We start from the raw sequence: 26,793 nt of genomic DNA on the forward strand, positions 1-26,793 counted from the left end.
AACGGGTACATAAGAAGTGTGTGAATGAAAAATGGAAAAAAGTCAGCTCTGTTGTCTTTGCTCTTTTTTTTTTTTTTTCTTTTTAAATTAGGTATTGAATCTCTTTCTGGCCTTGCTGCTGAGTTCATTTAGTTCAGACAACCTTGCTGCTACAGAGGATGATAATGAAATAAACAACTTGCAGATTGCTATTGTAAGAATTCAGAAGGGAATAGATTATCTGAAGAAAAAAGCGGGTGAATGTCTCCAAAAGTCTTGTTTTGGGAAACAAGCTGCTGTAAGTCAAAGAACAGCAACAGATCAGTTGAATGATGAGAGAGACCATTGCGTTTCCAACTGTACCATCACTGAACTAAGGAAAGATACAAACTATCGCAAAAATGAGAATGGAATGGCCACTGTAATAGGTGGCAGTGATTATGCATCATTCATAAACAACCCAAGCCTTACTGTTACAGTACCAATAGCTGTTGGAGAATCTGATTTTGAGCATCTGAATACAGAAGAGTTTAGCAGTGACTCAGATTTGGAGGAAAGCAAGGAGGTAAAATTTAAATATTTTATATTTTGGATGAACAAATTATACTGACTGTATTGTTTCATTGTGTAATTCTTCCTGCTTAGAAATGCAAAGCAATTGTAACTCAAGATTCTTGGACTGTACTGAGAGTGAATAATCTGAAGTGGGAAAGTGGAGATCAAGAGAGTAGGAAATCCTGGCAGAAGTGTATAAGTTTATGTGAACCCATTTACAAATACTTTTGAAAAACAAACTTTACCAAATTGTTAGTTTAATAGAGAAACTAGTATATATATACAGAATAAACAGTATCAAAAGACTGGGAATTTTTTATAATTGTAATATTTCTGTGAAGTAAGTATGTAAATAAATTCTTGAAAAATATTAGAGAAGATATTAATAAATAGTATTAATACCCTTTGAGGAAAATCAGCATATTTTACTGGATAAGCTTAACAGAGGTGCTGACTCAGGCTAATGTGCGCAGTTACAACAGTTTTCAGGTTCTGAAGTCAAAATGATGGGGAAAGCCAAGGCAGCAATGTTTGTATTATAAGGGGAATGCATCAACTAAAAACTCAAGAGAAAAATAGAATCACTGGATGAAAAAATATTAATTTCTTGCTTGTTTGTGGGAATTTTGAACCAGTCACTTCAAAGACAACTGCCTGATTTTAAACTGGGTCAGCTCTAGGAAAATAGTCATTTGTCAGCACCTGCAGACTGAGGGGAAACGCAAAATAATGGATTTCAGCAGGATTTTGAAAGACTAAAAAATCAAATTGCAATCTGTGGCTCGAGTATACTGTGTCTGGTATCACCGCCTTTGGCTCCTGAAGACATGAGGACATAAACAGAATATTGCCGCTTGTGCAGACAGCTGTACTCCAGTCTGGATTGGTTTGGGTTTTTGCGGTTGTTTTTTTTTTATGCAGTTTTTTGGGCATGAAGTTGATGAGTCTGAGAGATTTTTGATTGGTTGTGGGCTTTTTATATTTTCAGTTGTTTTGTTTTGAACTGGCAATTAATTTGCCAGTGTTACTTCCAAATTTTAGAAAATAAGTTTGTAAAGACAAAGTGTAGTGAAGTTACATATAGAAAGGTGTAATAAGGTACTCTTTAGATGTTTGTTTTATTGCAGAGTACAGTGTTCAGTAGAATTACACTTATTTTTCTTATTTCAGTAGCTTGTTTCCTGACGCTTGATTTGTTCCATCTACTTTTTGGAAATTCTGTTACTCCAGATATTGCATTGACCACTCAGTTAAGAAGACCTTAGATTACTAAGAGACTTCTTTAAAGCAAAGCAAACAGTATTCTTAACCTGTTTAAAATATTAACTGCAATATGTAATGAAGCTATAATGTTTGCTAAATAGCTCCTACAAATCTTACATATTATTAACATGACTAAAGGATATTGGATTTCTTAGTGTTTTAATAAAGCTTGGTTTTGTGGAAGGAATAGTTGATGAATCCCGGTAATCTAACTTTAAATCAAACACTTGCCTGGAAATTGTCCTTCAGTTGAAGACACCTGGTTCTTCACTATTTTATATTTTAGAATTGTGTTACAAAATCTATGTCTTCTCACCTCTGATATTCAAGATGATAACATAAGCACTAGCTGTTTATAAGATATTATTAACCAGTATCAATTTTGACCTGCTCAGATTTGGAAAAGTGGCTGAGAATTGGCTTCTAGTTCATAGTCAGTAGGGAAATTGTCTTTTATTTTGTAGATTAGTTCAGCTCTTTCTTTCAGACTTCCCCTTCAAATGGGAGCAGTTTATATTGGAGTTGTTACATAGCTACATTATTTGATAAGTCTTTGAAGAGTCATTGGTAAGAAGTGAGATTGGATTTATAACAGAAGACAAATTGAGGAAATTTTAGGTTTGTTGCTAAGCATGGGGTTTTGTTTTTCATTGCTATATGTCTGCTAGAATCCATAATGCACCTTAAATTGTTTGAAACTTTTTTTTTAAGTAATCCAGTTAAATATTTAACGATACTGGGAAAAATTACTTATGTGGACGTCTCCATGTTTGACATGGTATGATTTACTTTTTGCTTTGCCTGCAGCTTCTTTCTGAAAGAAAGAACCTAGATGTATCCTATTTAGCATCCAGTGAAGACTGGGAATACTCTTGAAAATGAAATGGAAGGAGAAATATATTTCTGTTATTTTAAAGGTCTAATTAATACAATTTAAAGAATACTTAAAGCTGTAATATACATAGTGTGGATGTATTTGTATGGTTTTTTTGTTTGGGCCTTTTTTTTGTTTGGTTTGGTTTTTTTGGAGGAGGATTTGAGGGTGGAGGGATTTTTGGTGGTGATTTGGTTTTTTGTTTGTGGGTTGTTATCTGTGTTCAGGCCCAAGTCCAGTATACAATCTATGAGCTTCAGATATTCTGCTAATCTTAGCTCTTCCATTATATATTTGGATACGCTTAAGTCTCTAATCCACAGCGAAAAATGTTATGTTTTGTGAATGTATGACATATCTAGAAAACTCATTTTTCAAGTAAGTAGGAATCCACAGTTCTGTTTCCAGAACTCAAACAAATGGAAAGGGTACCATGTTTTAACCTTCATTGCGTGCCGTTCTTCTCACAGGAGTAAAATCAAGCTGGATCAGTCAAGAATGCAGATCTGGTGCTTTTAACCAGGCAGAGCAACGTGTCAGCATATTTGCACAGGTTACCTAAAAAAATCATACATATATGGTCACTTCTGAGATTGATTGGCCTGCATGCTACTCAGCTACAATATAATTTTCCCCATATGTTGCAATGTAGTGGGAACATGCCCAGCTGCTCTGTAAGCTGAGTCCCATGACTCACATCACAGCATGATTGAGGGCAGCACCACCATGTTCTTCTCTCCTTGTTACATCTTTGATATTTTCTGTACTATTTTTGTGGCATAACCTGCATGCTTTGTAACTTTTTATCATTGTTAACTGAATTACTGAGCATCAACACTTTTCAAGGTTAAAAGAGGTTAACAGCCTATGATTTTATGAAAGTGGAAAGGTCTTCCTCACTTGATGTTTTCTGTTCATCTGTTGTACCATGTTTTCAGCTGTCATGTAAATATGAACATTTTTGGATCACATTCATTTGACCAATGGCTCTGTAATATTATATATATGCAGTTACTTGTATGCTAAAATGTTTATATCTTTGATATAAATTGTTTTGTGTTTGTTCACAATGTTTTTATAATTCATATTTCAGTTTTCTCATATAAGAGAAGCTAAAATACAGAATGAAATATATTCTCCTAGGACCAATCAAACGTATTTTCTTCTTCATATGCATAGTTCCTTTGACTATGGATGTAGTGATTTAGTTGTATTCTAGTCATGAAGTTTGTATATGTCTGTAAGTTTGGAATATAGGGAATCATTTATATAAATTCTGTTCTTCATCATAAGTCATTGTTTCTTTGTGAACTGAATCCAGTTGCTTTATTTTTATAAAGACAGACATAAAACATAATTTTAATCAAAAATTCTATGTAACTGTGTAAACAGATCTGGGTGGTTAAAAGCTAAATTCGTAAGGATGTACAAACAAGAAAGAAATGTAAAATAGGAAAACTCAGGATACGGATAAAAGTAGAGTTGTTAAAAAGATGAAATAGGAGCTACTATACTGCCAAAACTCTAAATTCAGGACCTCCTTGCCATTTAGGGATCATTGAGATAGTAGTTTTCCAAATACAAATTTTGTTTGTGTGGTTTTGGTGTGGAATCTTGCATTACCTTTTGTGTATTCTTTTGCACTGTATTATATATTGGAAATATGTAGGTCTCACTTTTGTGTCTGAAGGGCCGGTAAGCTACTCAGAAGGAATGGAAAAATACCATTCTAAGGATTTTTTTAAAGCCATTTTAGAAAAGGCAATTAAGTAGGGAAGAGTAGAATGGGGTAATATCCCATCCTAGAGGTCCCAGGTAGGAGGGGATGAGTCTTATTTGATGGATATTGTTTATATGACACTGCTTCTGGCTTGGTGGTCTTAAATGAAAAAGAAAGAGTGAGAGAGATCCTTAGTAAATGAGGGACAAGAATATGTAGCTCAGTCATCCTGTGAGTTTGTTTGGTTTTGTTTTTTACTTACATATGGCAATGTTTCCATTTCTTTTCTTCTCTTAAGAGCTGTATTACTGGTATGATAGTTCTTTGCTTCAGAGGCTGGGAAACCTACAGATTTTCCTTTACTATTTCAGTGACATATGAGTTGAATGCCCAGTAGGTAGCATCATGTGAACAATCTGTGGCTACCTATTATTAGCTCTTACTACAGAGTTTTCTTTGAAGTTATTATCTGAAACTTTTCATTTGCTATATTAATGGCAATGCTCACTAAAGATTGACTCTGCTTCAAGCAATTCTAAGTGGCTTCAGTGGGAAAATTTGTAGCAGCAGTATTATTCATGGAAGTATTTGGGCCGTGATACCTTAAGTCATTCCTGAAAAAAAAAAGGTCGTAAGCATCAAATTTTGACCTGATAAAAATAGAGATTTTTATATTGAAATAACTAATGTATTCAAAATCTGAATAGCCTATCACTGCCAACAGTGAAAAAGAAAAGAGATATTATATTGAGGGAATTTTCTTTAAGAAGAGTTATTTAGCTGCAGATTTGCAAATATCAAAACTGTTAATTAACTAGTGGGTACATTGGTTGAGCAATTAATCCAGTGCATAACATACATATAATGTGGCCTTATTACCTCTGTTTGGTGAACTCGGAGCATCAGCTAAGGGCCCTGGGAAGTGAAGGATGAACATTTCTGTTTTTCCTAAAAATTATCTTCCTGGAACGTTTCCCCAGATCAGTTAGATATCTGCAAACATAAATTGCAAAGAAACTAGTTTTCTAATTTTTTAATCATAGCAGCAAAATCTCCTGTGCATATTGATTTTTATAATCTCTTTGTTTTTGTTGTTAGATACCTGCATCTTAATGAAAAATATGAGCCCCTCACATAAAAAGAGAACCAATGTTTAATTAAATCGGTAACTCTTAAAGCAGTAGAATTTTACCCTACACCATCCATAGAAGAAAGACAGAACCAGGCTAAACCAGGCTACTTGTTTTGTATCAAAATAGTTCATGGAATCTCTAGTTTTATTTCTAGAGTAAAGAAAATTTGTTTTTATAATTGAAAATAAATTTTAAAAAGCTACAATCTCTGATTATTCTACCACAAATTATATGAGATATATAACTTTGTGTTCTAAACACATTAATTCTTTTCAGTTCTTTTTGTGTTTATGGTTGTTCATCTTTTATACTTTCACTTGAATTCATGTCATCTGCTCAAGCAGTGTACTAAGCTTACAGTTCAAATTACCCAGAGTACTTCACATTGGTTTTAATTTTTATTTGTAATATGATGCAAAATGTCTTTATTCTTAAAAAGTATATTTTTTAAACTAATAATTTGACTTAATTAAATATTTATTTTACTCACCATCACTGCAACATTTTGCAATATATATGCTCTGTCATGGAATGATGAAAGCAGCATACTAATAGAATTGTGGAGGGCATACAGTGCTATCCTTGGGTTCAGTAGAATTAATGATAGGAAAAATGGTTTGCTGTGAATATTGCTATTTTGAAATTAATGTTACTAAAAGAGAAAAGACATGTTTACAGTAAACATTAATAATATGGGTGTTCTTTTTCAGATAACCAGTTTGTAAAGTAACAGCAAAGTAGGCAGTATAAAAAAAATTGGTAGTTAAAGTTAATGTGGAGCACTGTTGCTTGTTGTTGTCATATTGTCTGTCTTCTTTCACAAACATTAAAAAAAAAATTAATACCAAAAATAATTTTGTCCTTTCACATTTCACAGCTGAGGTGTAAATACAACTTGATTCAATACTGACTTGTCTGCATTTGTGTCTTAAATCTCTTAATCAGGCAAATCTAACTAAATTACTGAAAGTGATGTTGATTTGACAAAACCAAGGTTGTTTTATAAAGTGTGCTTACATCATTCCCTACAGACATTTACTTGCGTGACTCCATTACTGATGTTATATACTTCTTGATAATAATGTTGTAAAATGTCAGAGAATGCTGTGACCAAAACTACTCTGATTTAGTTTGGTACTCATATTAAGTGTACAGGACACCACATCTTCCCTTAAAATCCTCAGATTTCTGCAATACACAGGCAGATTACAAAATAATAAATTAAGGCTTATTCTTGTTTTAGTTGGGGGTTTTAATGTGTGTGTTTGGTTTTAAGTTTGGGAGTCTTTTTAATAATGTGACTTACATAGTATTAATTATTAAAAAGAAAAAATAGCCACAACAATTTCTGGGTGTTGACTGTACAGGTATGTGTACCAGAGTAATGGGTAGTTTCAGAATGCACAATGTACTGCATATGTGCATTAGGAAAAAAGAATGCAAATTAATGCCAGTTGAAATGTATAAGAAAGTAATAGTAGAAAGCAAAATAAATAGAATATATATCAGCAAATAAACTTAGTTAACTTTGATGAATAACATATTTAGACTAGAAATTCTGAAATTTCATGAATGATTCCATGATATGCCCTGCAATTTCTGGATAGAAAGTGAATGAATTATGCACATTTCAACAGCATTGACTGCTACATGTGGGTGTTTTTTTTGTATTTCTGGTGACAAATATTGTTCTTCTTATTACTGGCACAAGGTGTTGCATGCTTATTTAATTACACTTCTAAAAATGTAAGTATTAATAAAGTGAAAATATTATCAAATTTTATTTCAGAAACTAGATTTTTCCAGCTCATCAGAAGGAAGTACAGTTAATTTAGCTGTCTTTGGAGAAGAAAAAACTGAAACTGAATCAGAAAATGCATCAGAACTACAGGCATGCTTTACAGAAGGTATGTAAATAAAATTTGGGGCTAGCAATTGTGTTTTGCTTGTTTGCAAAAAATATTGGCAGTTCAAGGAAGCTATTTGCTACAGCACTCCTTGATCCTAGTTTGTCAGGTCTTGCGGTATGATTTTGCCTGTTGTAGATAGTTGTACTGAAGTCTATGAACTACTATTTCTGTGATGCAAAGTTCAATATGTGTGTATGTGATCATTTATAATATTTTCAAATAATCACTAGGGACAATTCTATAAACTAATTCTCAGCAGTCAGTAATTGTGTTGATTTAAATTACTTTGTCAGTCATGAAATCTGCAACATCATGCCCTACACCAGGCTCACTCCACTGAGAAGTTTGAAATGGAATCATGTGATGGAATCATGGTCACTTCCTAGTGCTGAAAAGCAATCCAGTGGGTGATTCAGATCTTGGAAAGTTTGACTCAACAAGAAACTTATTTTATTGACATTACACCATTAATGTAGGGAGAGGGTGTATAAATATACTGTGGGTTAAAACAGGTGAATGAGATCCTATGTATCTATTTATATAAAAAAGTCTTAACAGCATACTTGCATGTCCTTAAATGTTTTGATTTATTTTAGTTCTGTATAGCTATGTCTTTTAGGAAACTACTGAAATATAGCATGTGGGAAAGAATTTCCCTTTTTTTTGTGATATTAAATATTTTAATTTCCTTTTAAATCATGACTAAAATAATTCAAAACAAATTATTTTCCAGGATTAACTCTCCTATCCTGTCCATGTTTTTTGGTTTACTGTTTTGAAGACACCTTTGATTTAGGCTCGGACTCTTCTCCTTTGAAGTGTTATTTTACTGATCTATTAAAAAACAAAATTGTTTTGCAGTGTGGGGCTGTATTGAGTATATCAAGTTCTTAATTAAAAAATTTAAACAAAAAATGTACATATCTCAAATAATTTGACATCATATTACAATTCTTCCTTATCCTTGTGTTATGTGATATCTATTAGTTTTTGGGCAAAAAATATTTTTTCTTAATGTAAGCATTTTGAGTAGTTGAAGGCAAGGTAATTCATGTTCTTCACAGTGGTAGCTGTTCAAACTGAGTTTATGAAATATAGCAGAATTTATTTGTAACACATGAACTTAATGACACTCACAGGAAAACCAGGAATGCTTTTGGGACCCATTAAAATCATGTCAACTTAGTTATGATTCTGTGTGATTAATAATTTTTAAAGAATTAAGGAGGCTCCTCTTGGTTAGGCAGATACTGAGGTTCATTGAAAACCATGCCTTGAGGCCCCATGTTAAGGTAGGGAGCTCTCCAAAGTGAGGCAAAATTTTGTGGACAGTTGCCACAAATTTGTATCACATTGGAAAAGCTCTCATATCTCCTGTTAAAACATTTGTTTATGTAAAGCGGTATCCTTAGTCAGCCCTTGGAGCAGCGGTTGTTCCTTAGTATAATAAATAAAAATAGTATTTATGTCTGATTTAGTTGAACTTTATCTAAAAGGCAAAAGTTCTTTTAAAAGAAGCTTCTGTATTCTTAAAAAAGTTAATGTGAAAGTTTCTATGTATGCTCTGTGTTTCTACTCTCTGAAAATTTGCATATGTTCTTTAATTATAAATTAAATTAGTTACCAGTTGGATGACTGTCCTTTACTGTAAGCTTGATGTAGCTTATAGAGTAGAGAAAAAATTGTGTAGACTCAAGTTTTCCTACATTGAAAGTATGAAATTGAAAAGATGAGTAGCGTAAGTAGCATGAAGTAGCTTGAATTTCATGAAACAGGAGCTAGCTAAAAATGATTTGATTTTTCAGGATAATGAAAATTCTACCATATAACAGTTTCTTATTTTTTGTGCTATAAGGCTGTATACAAAAGTTTAAATGCTGTAAAGGCAGTAGGGAGAGCAGAAAAGGAAGAATCTGGTGGAACCTTCGAAAAACCTGTTACAAGATAGTAGAGCACAACTGGTTTGAATCATTTATTGTCTTCATGATTCTTCTCAGCAGTGGTGCTCTGGTAAGTAAAGCTTCCACTCAGAGAAGTAGTACCTATAAAAAGGTTTTATCTAAGTTAGTCTTACAACTTGTATGTGTTTATTAAGAAAAAAAAACAAAGCTTGTATTTGTACAAAACTTGAAACTAAATTCTCAGAATATTTTGGGTATTAAATTTAATTTATATTACATGAAGATTTTTCCAGTGAATTTTTGATGAATGCAAGGTGATGTGTGTGTTTATGAAAAGGATTATGCTGAAAATCTTGTTTAAGAAATTATAAAAATCATGAAAAGGAAATGTGTACATGAAACAATTACTTCAAATGAAAATTACCCCCAAAAGTAGATACTGAATTCATCATGTGCTTAGTTAATTTTTTGCTACAGTTTTAGTTTCAGTATTTCTGGACTGTTACATAGGAATTGTTGAATTTCTTCATACTATTCTTAGTGACATTTAGTACTTCACACAGCTTGGGTAAATTTTGGTTGCTGATTGGCATAGGATTTGCTATATTATCACTGCTCCAGCACCTAAAGCACCATGTACTTCCCTTCCTTCTTCTCTGACCTTGGTGTTTGCAGGGTAGTTTCTCTCACGTTTTTCCTTTAGTCCTTATACTGCCATGCAGTGTTTTGCTCTTTCTTAAATATGTTTTCCCATTTCACTGTTGTGCTCAGCTGTTTCTGTGTTGGATCCATGGTGGAGCTGCCACAAAGCAGCCCCCTGGTCTCTTCTCACAGTGGCCACACTTACAGCCTTCTACTACTAAAACCTTGCCATCAGCAACTAAGTCTGAAATTCACTAAAGATCATCAACATAATATTTGGTCTCTTATGTTAATTGAAGTTAATGTAATAATGACACTGCCTTCTGACTGAACCTGGCTGGGCTTTTCAGGGTGAAAATTTGTAATTCTGTGTTGACTATTACTGAAATTTCTAAAATTCTTTTTGGCAACTTCAGATGTTATGCTGTAATTCCATTTTCAGACAATGACAAAATCTAAAATGCAGAAAGAATGCAATGATAATTTCTGTGATTTTGGTTTTTCAAGGTAAAACATCTAAATTTGAAAGTAATTTTACTTTGCTGTTTTCATTTAGTTCTGTCTTAATTTGTAATTTACAAAGACTTTTCGATATTTGACTGATATGTAACCCATTCTTCACAGGCTTTTGAAGATATACATATTGAACAGCACAAGAATATAAAAATCGTGCTGGAGTATGCTGATAAAATCTTTACTTATGTCTTTATTCTGGAAATGGTGCTAAAATGGGTGGCCTATGGTTTTCAGACTTACTTCACTAATGCTTGGTGCTGGCTGGACTTCCTGATTGTTGATGTAGGTACTATGCTTTCTAAGCAGTCTGATTCTGTTGTTTAGGCAGGTAGTTTCATGTAACTTCAATCTGATAAACATATATGCAGTGAATAATATAAATTTGGTTTAAAGGAACAGAAACTTACTGTTGAATACTGGTGAATAAGGTCCTACTGCAATTATCGAGTGTGTAACTAAATCTGCCTTTGTGCTATCATTGACACCATGTGTTTTGTGTTTTACTGTGCGGGGTCCCAGCTGGTGAGGGACCATTGTCTACTGATTTGACTTCTGTCTGCTGGATATGGCGACAGACCACAAGGAGGAAGCAGACACAAGAAAGAAAAGGGAGATTTGAGTGAGCATATGGGGTAGGGTGCTTGATCCTGGGCTTAATGAGGCACTGGCAAAGAACTGCAGGGGAGAATTGTTTTTTTAACAGTAACGTTAAAAACTAGTGTTGAAATTGCACTGCGAAGAAACTAAGTTAGTGACATTGCATGATATGCTTGTTTAAAGGAGTCCTTTCTTTTTGCGAAGAAATTCAACAAATGGACAAAAGAAAACTCTATTAATTGGATGATATCTGGTAACTAGGACAGAAATTTTGTCCCCTACCAGTAGAATTGAAACTTACCTAATGCCCTTTTTAAAGTAGATTTTTTGGAGGGAAAGGCAAATGGGGTTTGTTATTTGTCTTGCTCATTTAACTGTGCTTCCCTTTTTAGGGAATCCCCATTCTGAGCAAATGGACTCGGTAACTTGAAATAACATGTTATATGTTTTTCCTGGGAAATGCTGTTTCCTGCTTTTTATTTACATGGCCTCTCCATTTTTTCTGTTGTGAACTCCCAATTTATACTTACACCAAGTATAAATTCAAGTATATTCCCAGAACAAACATACTGATCTGTAAAAACTTAGCAAATATAAGGGTCCTCCCTAAGATTAAATTTTCCAAAGCAAGATACCCTCAGCACACAGAAGGAAAAAAAGTTGAGACTGTCTTTGAGTAACACTGAATGTATCATTTGCTTATATTTGCTTTCTTTATGGGTGCTATAGAATTCTGATTTTCTTTATTGTAAATAAAAAGTTAAGTGAAAAACTATGGCAATTTTATAATTCATTTTATAATTAATTTATAATATATTGTTATCTAATTAATAGTCAGTAGAAAACATCTAGACAGATTCTGTCACCTTTGCGTACAATTGTTGATGCCATGTTTTAGACTGTTTTTCTGTTATGAATCCCAGTCAGTATGTTTCCAGATACTTGTGACACTGAAATTCCAGATACGTTGTGATACTTAAATTTGCATTTTTTTCCATTAGAATTGTAATTAGTGAAAAAGAAAATTAAATGGAGATAAATAAATGCATTACTATGTTATTCGGATTTAGTGTCACTGCACAAGCCTGTATTGGGAAAGGTTAATCTTGAATTGAGTTTTAAGATCGATTCTTCTTATTAGGCATACCATATATCCATATGGATAGGTATGGGCTCTTCATATTTTTTCGGTGATTTTACTACTTTCATCTGAATCTTTTGCTTAGAGCGTCTGCATTTTGTGGCCCTATAGTAGCAGATTATATAACAATTTAATGTTGGAGGGCACCTTCAGAGGTTTTCAATTAGCTCTAACCTCAAGTTTAGATTAGACTGCTCAGGCTGGATACTCTGTTTTGAATGGAGAATGCCTTACTTAGCAATCTGTTTCCAGTGTTTGACCTCCTGTATTGTAAACCCACCCCTCCCTACCCCTAAAGTCGTGGTGGTCTCCTTAGCTTTTTCTGATACTATTGCCAGACTTGTTACTGTTTTCAGCTGGTAAAAAGGAATTTTATTTCTTTCTCTCCCTTCTACTATTTTACCTGCTGGTTAAGCACACAGGTGCTGCCCTCACCTGCTATTTAGATCTTTGTTTTATCTTCCTTTCCTATGCCTTTATCCAGCTAAACATTGAACAAATTTGCCATATCAGTACCAGTCAAGTTAAATTATCACAGTGAGGCAAACTGTTCCGTACCTATCCGACTAAATTCTCCAGCTGTTCTCTGCTTGGGAAAGAAGTTACAGTATACAAACAGAAATTCTTACCCGTTGTAATGTTTAAAGTGATTTCAGAAATGGCTAATTAGCCCTGAAACAAATAAAAATACTCGTTTTGCTCATCTTTCCATGTGCATGTCCCATGATATAAATGGTACCATGGCAAAGCACAAAGATGAGATTGTATAGTATTTGGCAGCTTGGTTGAGCCACCCTTAGAGGAAAGAAACCTGCAGAAGGCTTCCTTGTGTGTAAATACAACGGGAGACAGCTATCTAGAGTGGAAGACTCAGTGAGGACACAAGTCTTTGACTTTCACCAGAAAACAGCAGGAAAATCAGCTTTTGACCTGTTAATCCTGCTGTACTGAAGGTTTCAAAAATTCTTGTGGATTAAACTCTTTCTTCCACACAAGTAATGTTAAAAGAGGAAATCTCAAGGCAGATTAATCGTCCAAAACACAAACAATTTAAAAAGTCCAAAGTAAGATGCTTCCAGCTTATGATAACAATATGCTTTTCTGCAATTACCCTATTTGTTTGTTACAAGAAGAAAACGTTGAAATGAAGCTGAGGTTGGGATTCTGTCTCACGTGCATTATTGCAGTATTTTTTAATATTTCCCCTTCTTTTTTGTAATACGACTTTCTCATTTTCTAATATTTTTAGCATTTCTATATGTAAAAGTCAGTTTGTAGCTGGTATCACAAGTTGTCCAAGCCACGATCAAACACATAGAAGAGGAAACTTTTTTTTTTAATTAAAAGTGTACATTCATACATATCCACAGATACAATTATAGATTAAAGTATGTTTTGGTTTAAACTGTTCTGAAATTTACATGCAGTGTTAGACTAATTTTTTTCCTTTTTGTTTTCTTATTCTTCTTTCTCTTTTTTAGTTTATTCTTGCTAAAAGATTAGGGACTTTATGAAAATTTTTCCCAATATCCAGACAAAAAATTTTACTCCTTGAGGCATTTCTATTTTGAAGCTAGATAAGAAAGAAAATTTGTTTTGTTTTGTTTTGTTTCCTCTAGGTCTCGTTGGTTAGCTTAGTAGCTAATGCCCTTGGTTTCTCAGAACTTGGTGCAATTAAATCTCTCCGAACATTAAGAGCTTTGAGACCTCTAAGAGCTTTGTCACGCTTTGAAGGCATGAGGGTAAGGAAAAAAAAAAGAAATAATGTGTAAAACAAATCCATAATAATGTGCCAAATTATGAAATCATGGAGGAACACTAATTGCATGTCTGTTTGGAAGGCCGTCAGTAGCATGTCTGATTATATTACATGCATTACTCCTTCTCTATTTGCATTCAGTGTAATGTAATGCTTTACATTAAATAATTTTCTAGATTTAAAAAAAATCCTTATGTTGTTTTTTAATTTTTCTTCTGTGTTTATTGACTAGGTGGTTGTGAATGCTCTTACTGGAGCAATCCCATCCATTATGAACGTACTTCTGGTTTGTCTTACATTCTGGCTAATTTTCAGCATCATGGGAGTAAATTTGTTTGCTGGCAAGTTCTATCACTGTGTTAACACCACAAATGATAAGATGTTCACACCACAGGAAGTCAGTGATAAAAGTGCATGTGAAAATATGAGCAGGACTGTTGGAGGTGTTCGGTGGAGAAATGTGAAAGTAAACTTTGATAATGTTGCAATTGGTTATCTTTCTCTGCTTCAAGTGGTAAGTAAATGAATTTTCCAGCTTTAATTTTTGTAGCAGTATAATTGAATTCCATAATTTTTAATTTTATTTTAAAATAAATAAATGGGTATAGACTTGACTTTATAATTTTGTTCTATGAAGCTAAATAATGTTGCTTATGGTAAAAATGTGATACATTCTCTGGCCATTTTGGAAGAGGAGGAATATCTAATATTTACCTGATGGACATAAAGTTCCTTGGCACCCAACTGCTAATACATTTTCAAGTTCTTCAGAAATACAGTATGTGGTTAAAATACCTGGTTAAAAACTGTGGCTAGGTTTCATTTTCTTTTATTTGCTCTGTCTGTTAAGGCATATTGACTAACATTTTTACTGTGGTTGTCATAGATATGTTCTAGGGCTTATCTGATTTTCAAACAACAAGAGAGTGAATTATTGATTTAGATAAATGTTTTAATTCACTTCTTCCTCTCTCTTCTTTGCCTGTTTTATTATTAGTAGTCCCACTCCCATCACTGTCTGTTATTTCCAAGTGAGCTTTTGAGGAAGTTTTTAGCTTGTTTTTAAGCTCTAGATTAACAGTTGCAGAATTTACTAGTGCTAGATTTCTGGGCACAGGCCTTTTTTAGAGGCAGCATCTGTAAATTGCCAATAAGACAAACATATATTCATAATCAAGTTCATTTCACAGTCTGCTTCTGGGAAATTATTTGTACTCATAAGCAGTTGGTAATTATTCTGTCTTTAAAAATTTATGACTGATAGTTTTGAGTAGTTAGTATTGTGCTAGCAGACTATCATCTGATTGCTTCAGGGGGGTAACAGTAGCTATTGCTAAACAGCACTAGGCAATTGCACAAATTACCAGCTTGGAGAGTAGCAGTGCTTTTAGCATTTGTAGCATATCTTGCACGAACAGTTCGCCTAGGTAATGATTGCAGTAAACATATCATTCACACCTTTCTTGCCCTCAATATCATAGCTCACCAGAGTAGGTTTCATGAAGGCCTGCTAGGGGGATAAGGAATTGGTTGGATGGCTGTGTTGAAAGACTTATAGTCAGCAGCTTAGTGTCCAGTAGGAAACCAGTACCAGGTGGTGTCTCTCAAGGGTTTGCACGAGGACCAATACTTTCTAATAGCTCCATCAATGACATCGATAATGGAATTGAGTGCAACCTCAGCAGTTTGCAGGTGACACCAAGCTGCACTTGGTGATAGGCTTAGAGGAGATGCCAACCTGAGGGACCTCCGCTGGCTGAAGGTTGAACTCCGTGAACCTCATGCAGTTCAACAAGGCCACATGCAAGGTCCTGCACCTGGTACAGGACAATCCCCAGTATCAGACTTGAGAATGAATAGATTGAGGTCAGCCTTGCAGAGGTGGTCTTGGGAGTACTGGTGGAAAAATGTTTGATGCAAGATGGCAATGTACACTTGCATGTGACTGCACAGGATTTGGTTGTCAAGTCAATCATATCCTGGGCTGGCCAACAAGAAGAGTGGCCAACAGATAGAGGTAATTCTCCCCATACACTCCATTCTCCTGAGACCTCAGCAGAACAAGGAGATATGGACCTCTTAGAGGTCCAGAGGACAGCCAAGCAAAAGATCAGAGAACTGGAAAACCTTTCCTTTGAAGAAAGGCTGAGACAGTTGGGGTTCTTCAGCCTGGAGAAGACAAGGCTCCAAGGAGACCTTACTGCATCCCTTCAAATATTTAAAAGAGGCTTATAAGAAAGACTAAGGGAAAGTTTTTCCCAGGGCCTGTAGTGACAGGACAAATGGCAATGTTTTTTACCTGAAAGAAGGTAGATTTATACTGGATATAAAGAAGATTTATTTATTTTTTTTAGTGATAATGCAGTGAGACAGGTTGCCCAGAGAAGCGGTGGATGGCCCATTATTGGAAGTGTTTGATATAGTGACAGACATCCCTGCCCATGGCAATGGGCATGAACAAGATAATTTCTAAAGATGCCTTTCAGGCCAAACCATTCCATAATTTAATTATTCTCTTAGGATTTCTTTGGACTACTTACCTTTTGGAGTTTCTTCTCGGACTATTTCCATATTCCATATGAACAATGCCAACCTATGGTGGCTGATTTTTTTTTTTTTTTTTTCCTGGAGAAGTCCTCCATTTTTTTGATAGTCAAAAAGTTAGAAGTGAGAGCCTTGTAATAGATTTCAGTCTCTGGTATGCTGATACTGAGTTCAGCTCATCTGCCAGAGAGCTTTTATGAATTTCCATGAAGATTAGAATTTTTTCAGTGTTTTAAGAATTGGGAGGAAGTATTGCACAGTGAAGAACTTCATGTGAATGCTTCGCTTGTAACTCACCAGACTTTTAATATTCCTCTTTATTTTTATTATTACAAATACATTGCAGAAGACGCTGTTTTATTTAGAATGTTCTCAGAACTGGAGCTTTGATAGAAAATATTAATGAATTTTGTTTTTAGGCAACATTTAAAGGATGGATGGACATTATGTACGCTGCAGTTGATTCTACAGAAGTGAGTGCACTATAAAATCTACTGAGTAAAAATAAAATTTACTGAGGGCAAACAAATGTAAGATTGATGTAATGCTTCTTCAGTGGCGGTTGAAATGATCTAAAATGTAAAAAATTAAAATGTAAAACCGTGATGAATTTTCTATGTAAATCTATGCTCACAAAATGCTTATACTTTTAACAGGTTAAAAAAAAATATAGCCATAGATCTACTTAAATTATTACTGATTTAATATTTCTTCTGGAAAAATCCTACCTAATGAGGTCTGATTTCCTATTAATTTATGTAACCGAGGTTGTACAGATCAGGAAATAAGTTTTTTCTGTGTCTTCAAAAATAACCCAAATAGACAAGAGGCATCACTGCAATATCTAATCCAGATCTGCAGACTCTGATGATCTCAAAAAATATATTTGCTAAATTTTGCCTATTTTTATTTTAATGTTGATACTTGTTTGCATCTCTCCTCAATCCAGCTCCTGATTTACATATAATTTATAGGAACTAAATTGCTTTTGAGATTTGCACATTTCTGTTCAATTTAGTAGGACCTACATGAAATGTCAAATGTCATCAAAGACAACACACATAGAGGGGAGGAATGGCAGGTCTGTTTGTGCAATTACAGATATCTCTATTAAATAGATTTTCAAGTTCAAATATAAGGCAAGTGTATGGTGTGCTCCAAAAGAGTTGAATTTACCCCCTTGTCAGGGAGTTGCTGTCCATCTGGACTCAACTTCTGTTCCTGCTCGGGGTTCTTTGATTTGTCTTAACTGTTGTTTGTGATATGCATTGCTGTTTTTCTATGTTACACAGACAGAGAAACAGCCCAAGTATGAAGACAACCTGTACATGTATCTTTACTTTGTTGCCTTTATCGTCTTTGGGTCATTTTTCACCCTAAACTTATTCATTGGTGTCATCATAGATAACTTCAACCAACAAAAAAAGAAGATAAGTACCACTTGTTTCATTTTCACAATACTACATTGTTATTGAGCATTCAGCAAATGTATGAAAGGACAAATAAGAGTATCTGAAATTTCTCATAGTAATAGAAAGAAAAAAGAAATCAGGTTTTAAGGTTTTTATTTATTCAAAATAATGAAATAACAGTCTTTTCTTTTTAAGGCATTTGAAGTAATTTAAACTTATACTGAGCATCTGAGTGTTCTCCACATCCCTGTACAGCCCAGTGATAGGTTGTTCATTAGAAAGTTATGCCTTTGGTTTTCTTATCCTAACAGTGCCGTGACCAAGCTATGTGCAAGTGCAGATGACTTAAGTCAAGCAAATAAATGACAGGAAAGAAGGGAACATGCAAAACTATAATTTTCAAATTTGATAAGGAGATAACATATAGCAGTTTTGTGAAGGCCTGCATTGCAGAGACTAATACAGACAAGTTGAATGTTGAAAATGCTACTGTGTAAGATTTGAGAGGGTTTGGAAACTGTCTTGAGTTAATGAATTTGCAAGAAAAAGAAGATGGGTGACATTTGAAAATATATAGTTTTTCTTTTCAACTAAGCTGTTTCTTTTATTTAAATGAACACATGATTGTGGAAAGAACTCTAGGAATGTTTAAATAGATGAAAATGCAGGCTATGATGACAAATTAAAATGTACGTGCTGTTTAAACTATAAATGGCAGCATCTTCATCCTTCAAGATGTTTGTACTTTCCTTGGAGTAAACTTCAGGGGCATCCAGTACTTAGCAGGAAGATGGTTCCATTTCTCATCCTTGGAGAGCAAGACTAAGGTTATATACATGTTATTGGCATTTTTGGCACTCAATATGTAACAAGGTGACCTTATTCAGTAATGAGGTAATTATAAATTTTATTAAGTTCCCTTGGCAGACATTGTCTACTGGAATCATTATGACTCAGAAGGCAGATAAGGGTTCCTGCTAAAGGGCTTTTTCTGGCAGTGTGGTATATATCCCTTGTACATTTGGAGCTGCTGTAAGTCACCAAGAAAGTATATACTGGGCATAGAATTAGGCTGGGGAAAATTCTATCTGCATGCTATTCTTCAGTTTCATGTAGGAGATTAGCAAGAATTAGTTGTCTGTCTTTTGAATTTATAGGTGCATCTGTGTTCATAGAAATGTGCAGATCACACACTTCATGGCTACCCAGCAGTATTTTTCTTGTCTTTGTTCTTTCATCAAATCACTGGCATTTGGGCATGTTGGGGTATGAATGGGAAAAGACCTAATGTTGCAATATACTATCTCTGTGTAGTTAAATTGTGCCTTTCTGTGGTTCCTCTGTGCATCTACTTTCATTACTTTAGTTCCATGAGGGAGGCAATGTTCTACTAGCTGTCAGTTTCCTAACCAGCCCTCAAGGTTATCTTGTCTTGAGACCTATATCCTCCCTATGGACATCATATTGAGACAAAGATGACTTGTTCAATTATGATAGGCTTTGCATCAGTGAGACAGCAGAAGAAATCCCCAATTCAGTCCCACTTTCTGTATGGCTTTTTTTTATTAATTTCCCACTTGGTAAAATCTTCCAACAGTCACAGCACATTTCTACCTTAATTATCAAATCAACTTCTTGTTTTTCTTCCAAAACCCTTACTCTCCAAGACTTACTTTACTTGATTGATTTAGAGGAGAACTTATTAAAGAGGGTCTCTTTTGACTTCTAAATTTTCATGTAAGTATATAGCCATAGCTGAAAGAGTCAAACACATCTTCATCCAGAATTATCATTACTTTGTATGTAAGATTGATGCTACATTTGACAAATTCAGTGGGAGAAAGTCACAATCACCCCTGACTCTGAAGTGCATTTCTGAATGCCGCTGCTTTGATGTCATGCATACCTGGAATGTAATTACAAATGAATGAATGAATGAAGAAAACCAAGTTATTTGTCAATATAAATTGTATTTGTGGCATATGTGTATTACACATACCAGTCTAGATATCTTTTTATTCAGACAAGAAACCCCAGAGTAAACCCATGCTTCTGATGAGCTCAGTACAATGTAGGGGAATTACCAAGCATCATATACACTGTGGAGGTATTATCATCTGACCTGAGATACCTATACTCAAATGGTATAATGTACATCCTAAAAAGTAATATCAGTAATTTCTTTCTCCTTGTATGTTTTACCTGAAGGCATTCAACTTACATTGAATCTTTGTCCCTTTAAAGCTTTTTTATTTCTGATTTACAGTGTGGAGATTGATTTACAGTGTGGAGTTTATGATGCTAGAGTTATAAGCATCTATGGACTGTATATTTTACTGGTTGGGGAGGGGGGCATGTATGTATTTAATTGAATTAATCAGGTATGTATTATTTTTTAAATAACAGATAGAAGTTCTAGGGATTTTCTTTGTTCTGTAATTTGTTTTATTTTTCCTTCAAGGTTCATCAGATATTTTAACTCTCTTTAATAATTACTATGTTTTGAGGTTGGTAATAATGTATAAGAATGAATAAAGGGTTCAGTAAAACCATGTTCTGCAATGCTGGGAATTAATGGATTTAAAGGCTTGTCTGTAATCAGGTCTGGGTTTTTTTTTTTTTATTATTTTACCTTGGAGGTCAAGATATTTTCATGACAGAAGAACAGAAGAAGTACTACAATGCAATGAAGAAGCTGGGATCCAAGAAGCCACAAAAACCTATACCTCGACCTAGGGTAAGAATGTGTGCTATTCTTGTGTTATCTGTGTTTGGGGAGAAATGACAGCAGTACATTACTTGTAAAAACATTTCTCACTTATCTCTGAAATGGTTTAGGCCTAGTTTATCTTTTCGTTCTGAATTGAAATATAAATGTGTCTGTTCTCCAGGAAAAAATTCTCATATTTATTATTCCTGAGGAAGCAGAGAATCAAAGAACGTGAAGAAATAAGAGCTTACTGGGTTTTGAGGGAAAAATTTGAACTGGCATAAGTTACTGGATAGTGTTTTTCTTAGGTTTTTCAGCCTTTTCCTTGGTTTTATATTTCAAGAGAGGAAGAAGGAAATGGGAGGGAGGAAACGGATGTTCATTACATGCAATCATCTTTTGTTTTTTCTCCCCTCAGAACAAATTGCAAGGCCTGGTGTTTGATATTGTAACAAAGCAAGCATTCGACATCACCATTATGGTTCTCATCTGCCTTAACATGGTCACAATGATGATAGAAACAGATGACCAGACTGAACTGATGCAAAATATTTTATATTGGATTAACTTGGTCTTTGTTGTCCTTTTCACTGGTGAATGTGTCTTCAAAATATTTTCACTCCGATATTATTACTTCACCATTGGCTGGAATATTTTTGATTTTGTGGTTGTTATTCTTTCAATAATAGGTAAGAAATTCTTATATTCAAAATTAAATATAGTTAGGTATGTATTTAATGCTTTATCTCTGTCAAGTTGTACAGATTAGAGGAGTTACTTAATTTTAATTTCTCTTGGTTATTTAGGAAATGAAATGCATATATGGGAGTAGTAACTTTCTTAATAATTCTGTATCACTTTTAGTACTTCTAGGTTTGGGGTTATTTTCTAAAAATACTAAGAGAAAATTTTAAAATTACTTTTAGCAGGTAAAATTTATCTCCAGTTATATTTTCCAGTAATTCCATTATTAGACTTGGGTTTGTTTTTTTTTAATACTTTTTGTGGAAAATGTAATCTGTGTTAAAAAGTTACTTTCTTAATTTATTTTTATGTTTCACAGGTATGTTTCTAGCTGAGGTCATTGAAAAGTACTTTGTGTCACCCACTTTATTCAGAGTAGTGCGACTTGCCAGAATTGGTCGAATCCTGCGCCTCATTAAAGGCGCTAAGGGAATTCGCACTCTGCTCTTTGCTTTGATGTATGTCAAGAGGGAAGCAGGGATCGATGACATGTTCAACTTTGAAACGTTTGGCAACAGCATGATCTGCCTGTTTCAGATCACCACATCCGCTGGCTGGGATGGTTTGCTCGCCCCAATTCTTAACAGTGGGGAGCCAGACTGTGACCCTAACAAGGCTCATCCAGGGAGCTCTGTGAAAGGTGACTGTGGTAACCCTTCTGTGTTTTCTTCTTTGTCAGCTACATTATCATATCCTTTCTGGTAGTGGTGAACATGTACATTGCTGTGATTTTGGAGAACTTCAGTGTTGCTACTGAAGAAAGCGCTGAACCCTTGGGTGAGGATGATTTTGAGATGTTCTATGAGGTTTGGGAAAAATACGATCCTGATGCAACACAATTCATAGAATATAGTAAATTATCAGATTTTGCAGCTTCATTAGATCCACCTCTTCATCTACCCAAACCGAACAAAGTCCAGCTTATTGCAATGGATCTGCCCATGGTGAGCGGTGACAGAATTCACTGCCTGGACATCCTCTTTGCCTTCACAAAGCGTGTTTTGGGGGAAAGTGGGGAGATGGATGCCCTCAGAATACAGATGGAAGATCGGTTTATGGCATCCAATCCTTCTAAAGCTTCCTATGAACCAATTACGACTACATTGAAACGAAAACAGGAAGAAGTGTCTGCCACCATCATTCAGCGTGCTTACAGATGTCATCTTTTAAGACAGTCAGTCAAGAAGCTTTCATTTATGTATCAGAAAGATGGGGGTGATCTGCTTGTCCAAAAAGATATGATTGTTGGTAAGCTAACTGAAAACTCACCTCCAGAGAAAATGGATATGTCTGCATCCACTACAGCTCCGCCTTCTTATGATAGTGTAACAAAACCAGAAAAAGAAAAATATGAAGATGACAAATCAGAAAAGGAAAACAAAGGAAAAGACAGAAGAGGAAATAAAAAGTAAAAGATGGAGAGGTTGTCCATGATGAATATTTGCAAGCCTGAAAAGAGAACACTAATATCAACAGCACTCTTACTGGAGGATTATGCCAAAATTACAGGTTTTTACATGTTTACCCACTGCTGCAGTCAATGCTTGTCCAAGACAATGGTCCTTTGCTAGTAAACTCTTGGTCTGTAACAGGGAAACAAACTTGCAGAACAATAGTTTTGATTATCAGCTGTTACTAAATGGGAGGAGACAAAACATTTCTACTTGAACTACAGGTACCCTTAATGGGTCCTAATAAGCCTGTATTTCTGTGGAACAAGTGTATCCACTGTGTACATTTCATCTGTCTGTTTCCCATGTGTGTCAGTTTTTATTCGTGGTCTCGATCGTTTTAATCACATACTGCTATATTAATTCTGATGTACTGAGGAAAAAAATCTAAATGCTCTATATTTAGATAAATACTAAATACTGAATAATACTCCTAATGTGCAGAGGAACATAAAAGTCAGGAATAGGTAATTATGGCATCATAATATGGATATAGTTGTCTTCAAGCCACTTCTAAAAGCAAAAAAACAGGATTCCAGATTATCGAACTTCAGGATCTAGATCAAATCAGCAGCAAACTATAAAAAAAAGAGCAGAGACCAGATAGAGAATTTATCAGTACACCAAACAAGGGAATAATTCTCACAGAAAAGAGGTTGGTAACTTAGTTTTTTAAGTTTAATATATTTATTTTAATACCTTTTAATAGTTCTTAATTTATTATACTGTCCATTTCAGATACAGTGGTTTAAATAAATGATGCTACACGCAGCTCCTGTTCTGACAATTGGGGAACGATGAAAAAATTACTTTCAGAGCGCAAGATAGCTTGTAATTCCTGAAACATTCAAACAATTCTTTTCACAGAAAAGCTACAAATGCCAAATTCTGCCTAAAGGAAAGTATACAAATTTAAAAAAAAAAAAAAAAAAGGTGGTGTTTTTTGACCCTGTAATATCATGAGTAGCTTCCATACTTCATAAAGTCTGTTTCTACACTTCTTATTTCTCATGAGTGTATCCTACTTAGGAAAATAATCAAAGCTATGAATATAAATTGATAGCAGAGTACTTTTGAGGAGAAATACTACCTTAATGTGTATTTCAGACTTAAATTTCCCTATTTTGGAAGGATGAATCATGCCAGAAACACAAAAATATGTACATCAGAGGAGGTTTTGACACCCCCACAGCACTTCAGCCAGGTTTCCATTGTAATGTAATCTTCTGTAGAGAGCTTAGATGACCAAGAAGATGTATGTACTTAAAGCAGCTTTGGCCCTGCATTGTGGTTTAGATGACTTTTCTTGGCATTCAGGCTGACACTATACATGTAAGTAAAATACCCTCTGTTATTTAATCAGTTGTTTTACGCAGTGCTACCTTTTTGAACCAAGAGACAATGACCTAATTACTGTATATGTGTCAAATATGTACCCTAGTAAGTTCCCTTATAACGTTTCAATAGATATTATGATATATTCTGTAATATTCCAAATAATTGGAAGCTCTAACTGATGCATGCTTGCTGCTATTATCCTACAGCTATTAAAGTTTAACATGGGAAGATGTGTGAGTGGTACAAAGGAAAAAACTGTATGTCAAGACCATCATTCTTCATACCAGTAAGCAATAGTTTGCGGCTATTGAAGATTTTATTTTGTTTGAGTGTTGTAATCAGCAAATATGCAGTAAGTTACTGGAGTATACAGGACAAATAGATGACTTAAAATATGGGGCTAGAAAAAAAATGTAACATATGTCTGTTCTTTTTATTTTTAAAATAGTTTTATTTTATAAACTTTTTACACTTACTGTAAGAAATTACATGTATCTTCCTGTTGTTATTAACTTTTATTGCTGTCTGTTTTCGACACTTTACTATTTGGAAACCTAAGATACAATGTTTAATTGGAAATATCTGCTAATTACTTGAAACACCTTTTAATAAGGAATAATTTAAAAAGAAATGGACAGTACAATTATTTTTCTGATCCATAGGTAGGTCTTTTTATGTGAAACAAGGTAGAAGGCCTTTTTTTTTTAATGTTATAATCCTGTCAGTTGATTTGCAGAGTAATCTTAGTCATAGGAACATTGCTTTTTCCCCACAGTTAGTCTCACACTGTCTGCTTTGCTTATTGGTACATACAGCAGTAGAAACACTTTAAATATAATTTGTTATTCAAAATCTTCCTTCATGAGGATGAATAGTCAACTTGTGCAATGGGCAGTGAAACACTTTGCATTTCTTACAAAAGAGCTAGAATATAGATGGGCTCCTGCTTTTGTAGAAATTATTGGCTCAGTGTATTGATGAACTGCATGCAGGAAGTTGTTTTACCAAAAATAACTACATTGCTAACAACCCAAAAGAATAAAGATAACCTTTTTATGTAATTGTTTTAGTCTTTGTGTTTTATTGTATGAAGTTTATAAAGATTAACAAGTAATGGTTGGTAAAATTAAGGGGGGGCCACTTCAGCGGTGAGGTGATTTAGACATCTAGATCGCATGACTTAGATCAGTATCAACTTGTCATCATCTAGGTGAAATGAAATGCTGATGTTGTCCTGACCAGAGAAGTTTCTCTAGAATTCAGAAAAGAATCCCATTTTGACTGTGTCTGTGTCTTTTTGTCAAATTTTTGAGTTGCCCAGGAAGAGCTCCAGTGATATTCTCTGTTGGTCAAGTCCAATGCAGGATGGCTCCACTGGTGCTCCAGTAGACACTACTCATCCTGGGATAGGTGACCAGGGATCTGTCACCAAAATAACCCCGTGGGAGCATTACAGTCACTTTGATCCCTTTCTCTCTCAAGAAGTCCGTGTTTACCAAGGGGAGGGAGCAGGAGCTGTTAGAGGTTTTAATGGCCATGTCACAGCTGTTGTCAGGCAACTGATGCCTTTGGGGAGGCTCTCAGGCATGGTCTCTGGCAAGAGGTTGCCACATAGAGGTGGCAGGATAAGGGACATGGTGTGTGCATTGGACCTGGGCAAGGGGTAATTAATGCTTTTTTCTTCTTTTCTTTTTTGAAGAGTAGCTGCTGTATACTTGGGCCAGTATGGCTAACAGGAAAAGATGCTCAACTATGCAGTGCTCTGAAGGACAAGATGTATGTTTTTAATAACGATACCTGATTTGAATTTACATGGTTTTTTCAGTCCCGAATAGCTAGGGTTTTAATATCTTAGTTGATAATTATAATTACATATTAATGTAATAATGTAAATACTATTTTAAAATATTGGTAATACCCTTAAATTGTGTTTAAAGAACATAATTACGTCAGTACTGGACAGGTATGTAGTTAAATTGAAAATTCTATGTGGAATAAGCATAAAATATTTATGTAATAATTCTTCCACAAATTTGGTACAAGAGCACAGAAGTATATAAGATCATTTGTAAAATCATTTTACCCTATAAAATTTTTTATTATTTTTTAAGTTATTACTATTGAAACAATTGTCCAAGTCCATAATAATGAAGCCACTCTAGTTTTGGTATCTCAAATGCAACATTTTAGTCCTTTAGAAAAAAAGTAATATATTTCTGGATTCCAAAGTGTATATATTTGAATAAATTTGTATCCTTTTATATTTCCTTGAAATTATTCCAGTATACCTTGAAGGTGAAAAGCTTATGGAAGACACAGTTGACTTGCAGAATCCTCCCTAACCTGCAGGTATAAAATAAATCCATGTTTTATTTTTGATACAAGATGGTTGTTTCAGGTAATGGGTCAGTCACATATCATTATACAAAGCATTAAGTGAAATTCCTAGAACAGTAGGACACTGCACTCTCTTACTGTCCCAGCTCACAGAGAAGGAAAAACTAGAAGAGCTCCCTTAAAATTGCCTCAGAATTGAAATTTCTTTACTCTCTTTTACTAACCCAGCAATGTAGGTGTATTTTATTTTGTGAAGGTGCCATCAAC

At 34.5% G+C, this 26,793-nt stretch overlaps 1 protein-coding gene and 1 long non-coding RNA gene across 2 annotated transcripts in view; one reads left to right on the forward strand and one right to left on the reverse strand.

The window, feature by feature from the left end:
* Positions 1-25,250, forward strand: part of LOC146434697 (sodium channel protein type 2 subunit alpha-like) — a 45,312-nt gene extending 20,062 nt beyond the window's left edge. The window contains 12 exon segments of the mRNA XM_085066595.1: positions 92-544; positions 7,314-7,431; positions 9,290-9,444; positions 10,602-10,775; positions 13,851-13,973; positions 14,223-14,504; positions 16,954-17,007; positions 17,827-17,964; positions 20,579-20,683; positions 21,075-21,345; positions 21,720-22,061; positions 22,064-25,250. Of these exon segments, the coding sequence (XP_084922721.1) occupies positions 92-544; positions 7,314-7,431; positions 9,290-9,444; positions 10,602-10,775; positions 13,851-13,973; positions 14,223-14,504; positions 16,954-17,007; positions 17,827-17,964; positions 20,579-20,683; positions 21,075-21,345; positions 21,720-22,061; positions 22,064-22,812 (2,964 nt within the window). The 3' untranslated portion in view covers positions 22,813-25,250.
* The window catches only part of LOC146434698 (uncharacterized), a 51,107-nt gene continuing 25,209 nt past the window's right edge, over positions 896-26,793 (reverse strand). The window contains exons 2-3 of the long non-coding RNA XR_014853485.1: positions 5,271-5,384; positions 896-3,229 (exon numbers count right to left, since the gene is read on the reverse strand). This is a non-coding gene — a long non-coding RNA (uncharacterized LOC146434698). The remainder of the gene's footprint in view (positions 3,230-5,270; positions 5,385-26,793) is intronic.

Source organism: Lichenostomus cassidix, chromosome 7 (genome assembly GCF_008360975.1).
Source record: "Lichenostomus cassidix isolate B80296 chromosome 7, HeHo_3.0, whole genome shotgun sequence".
NCBI classification, from domain to species: domain Eukaryota; kingdom Metazoa; phylum Chordata; class Aves; order Passeriformes; family Meliphagidae; genus Lichenostomus; species Lichenostomus cassidix.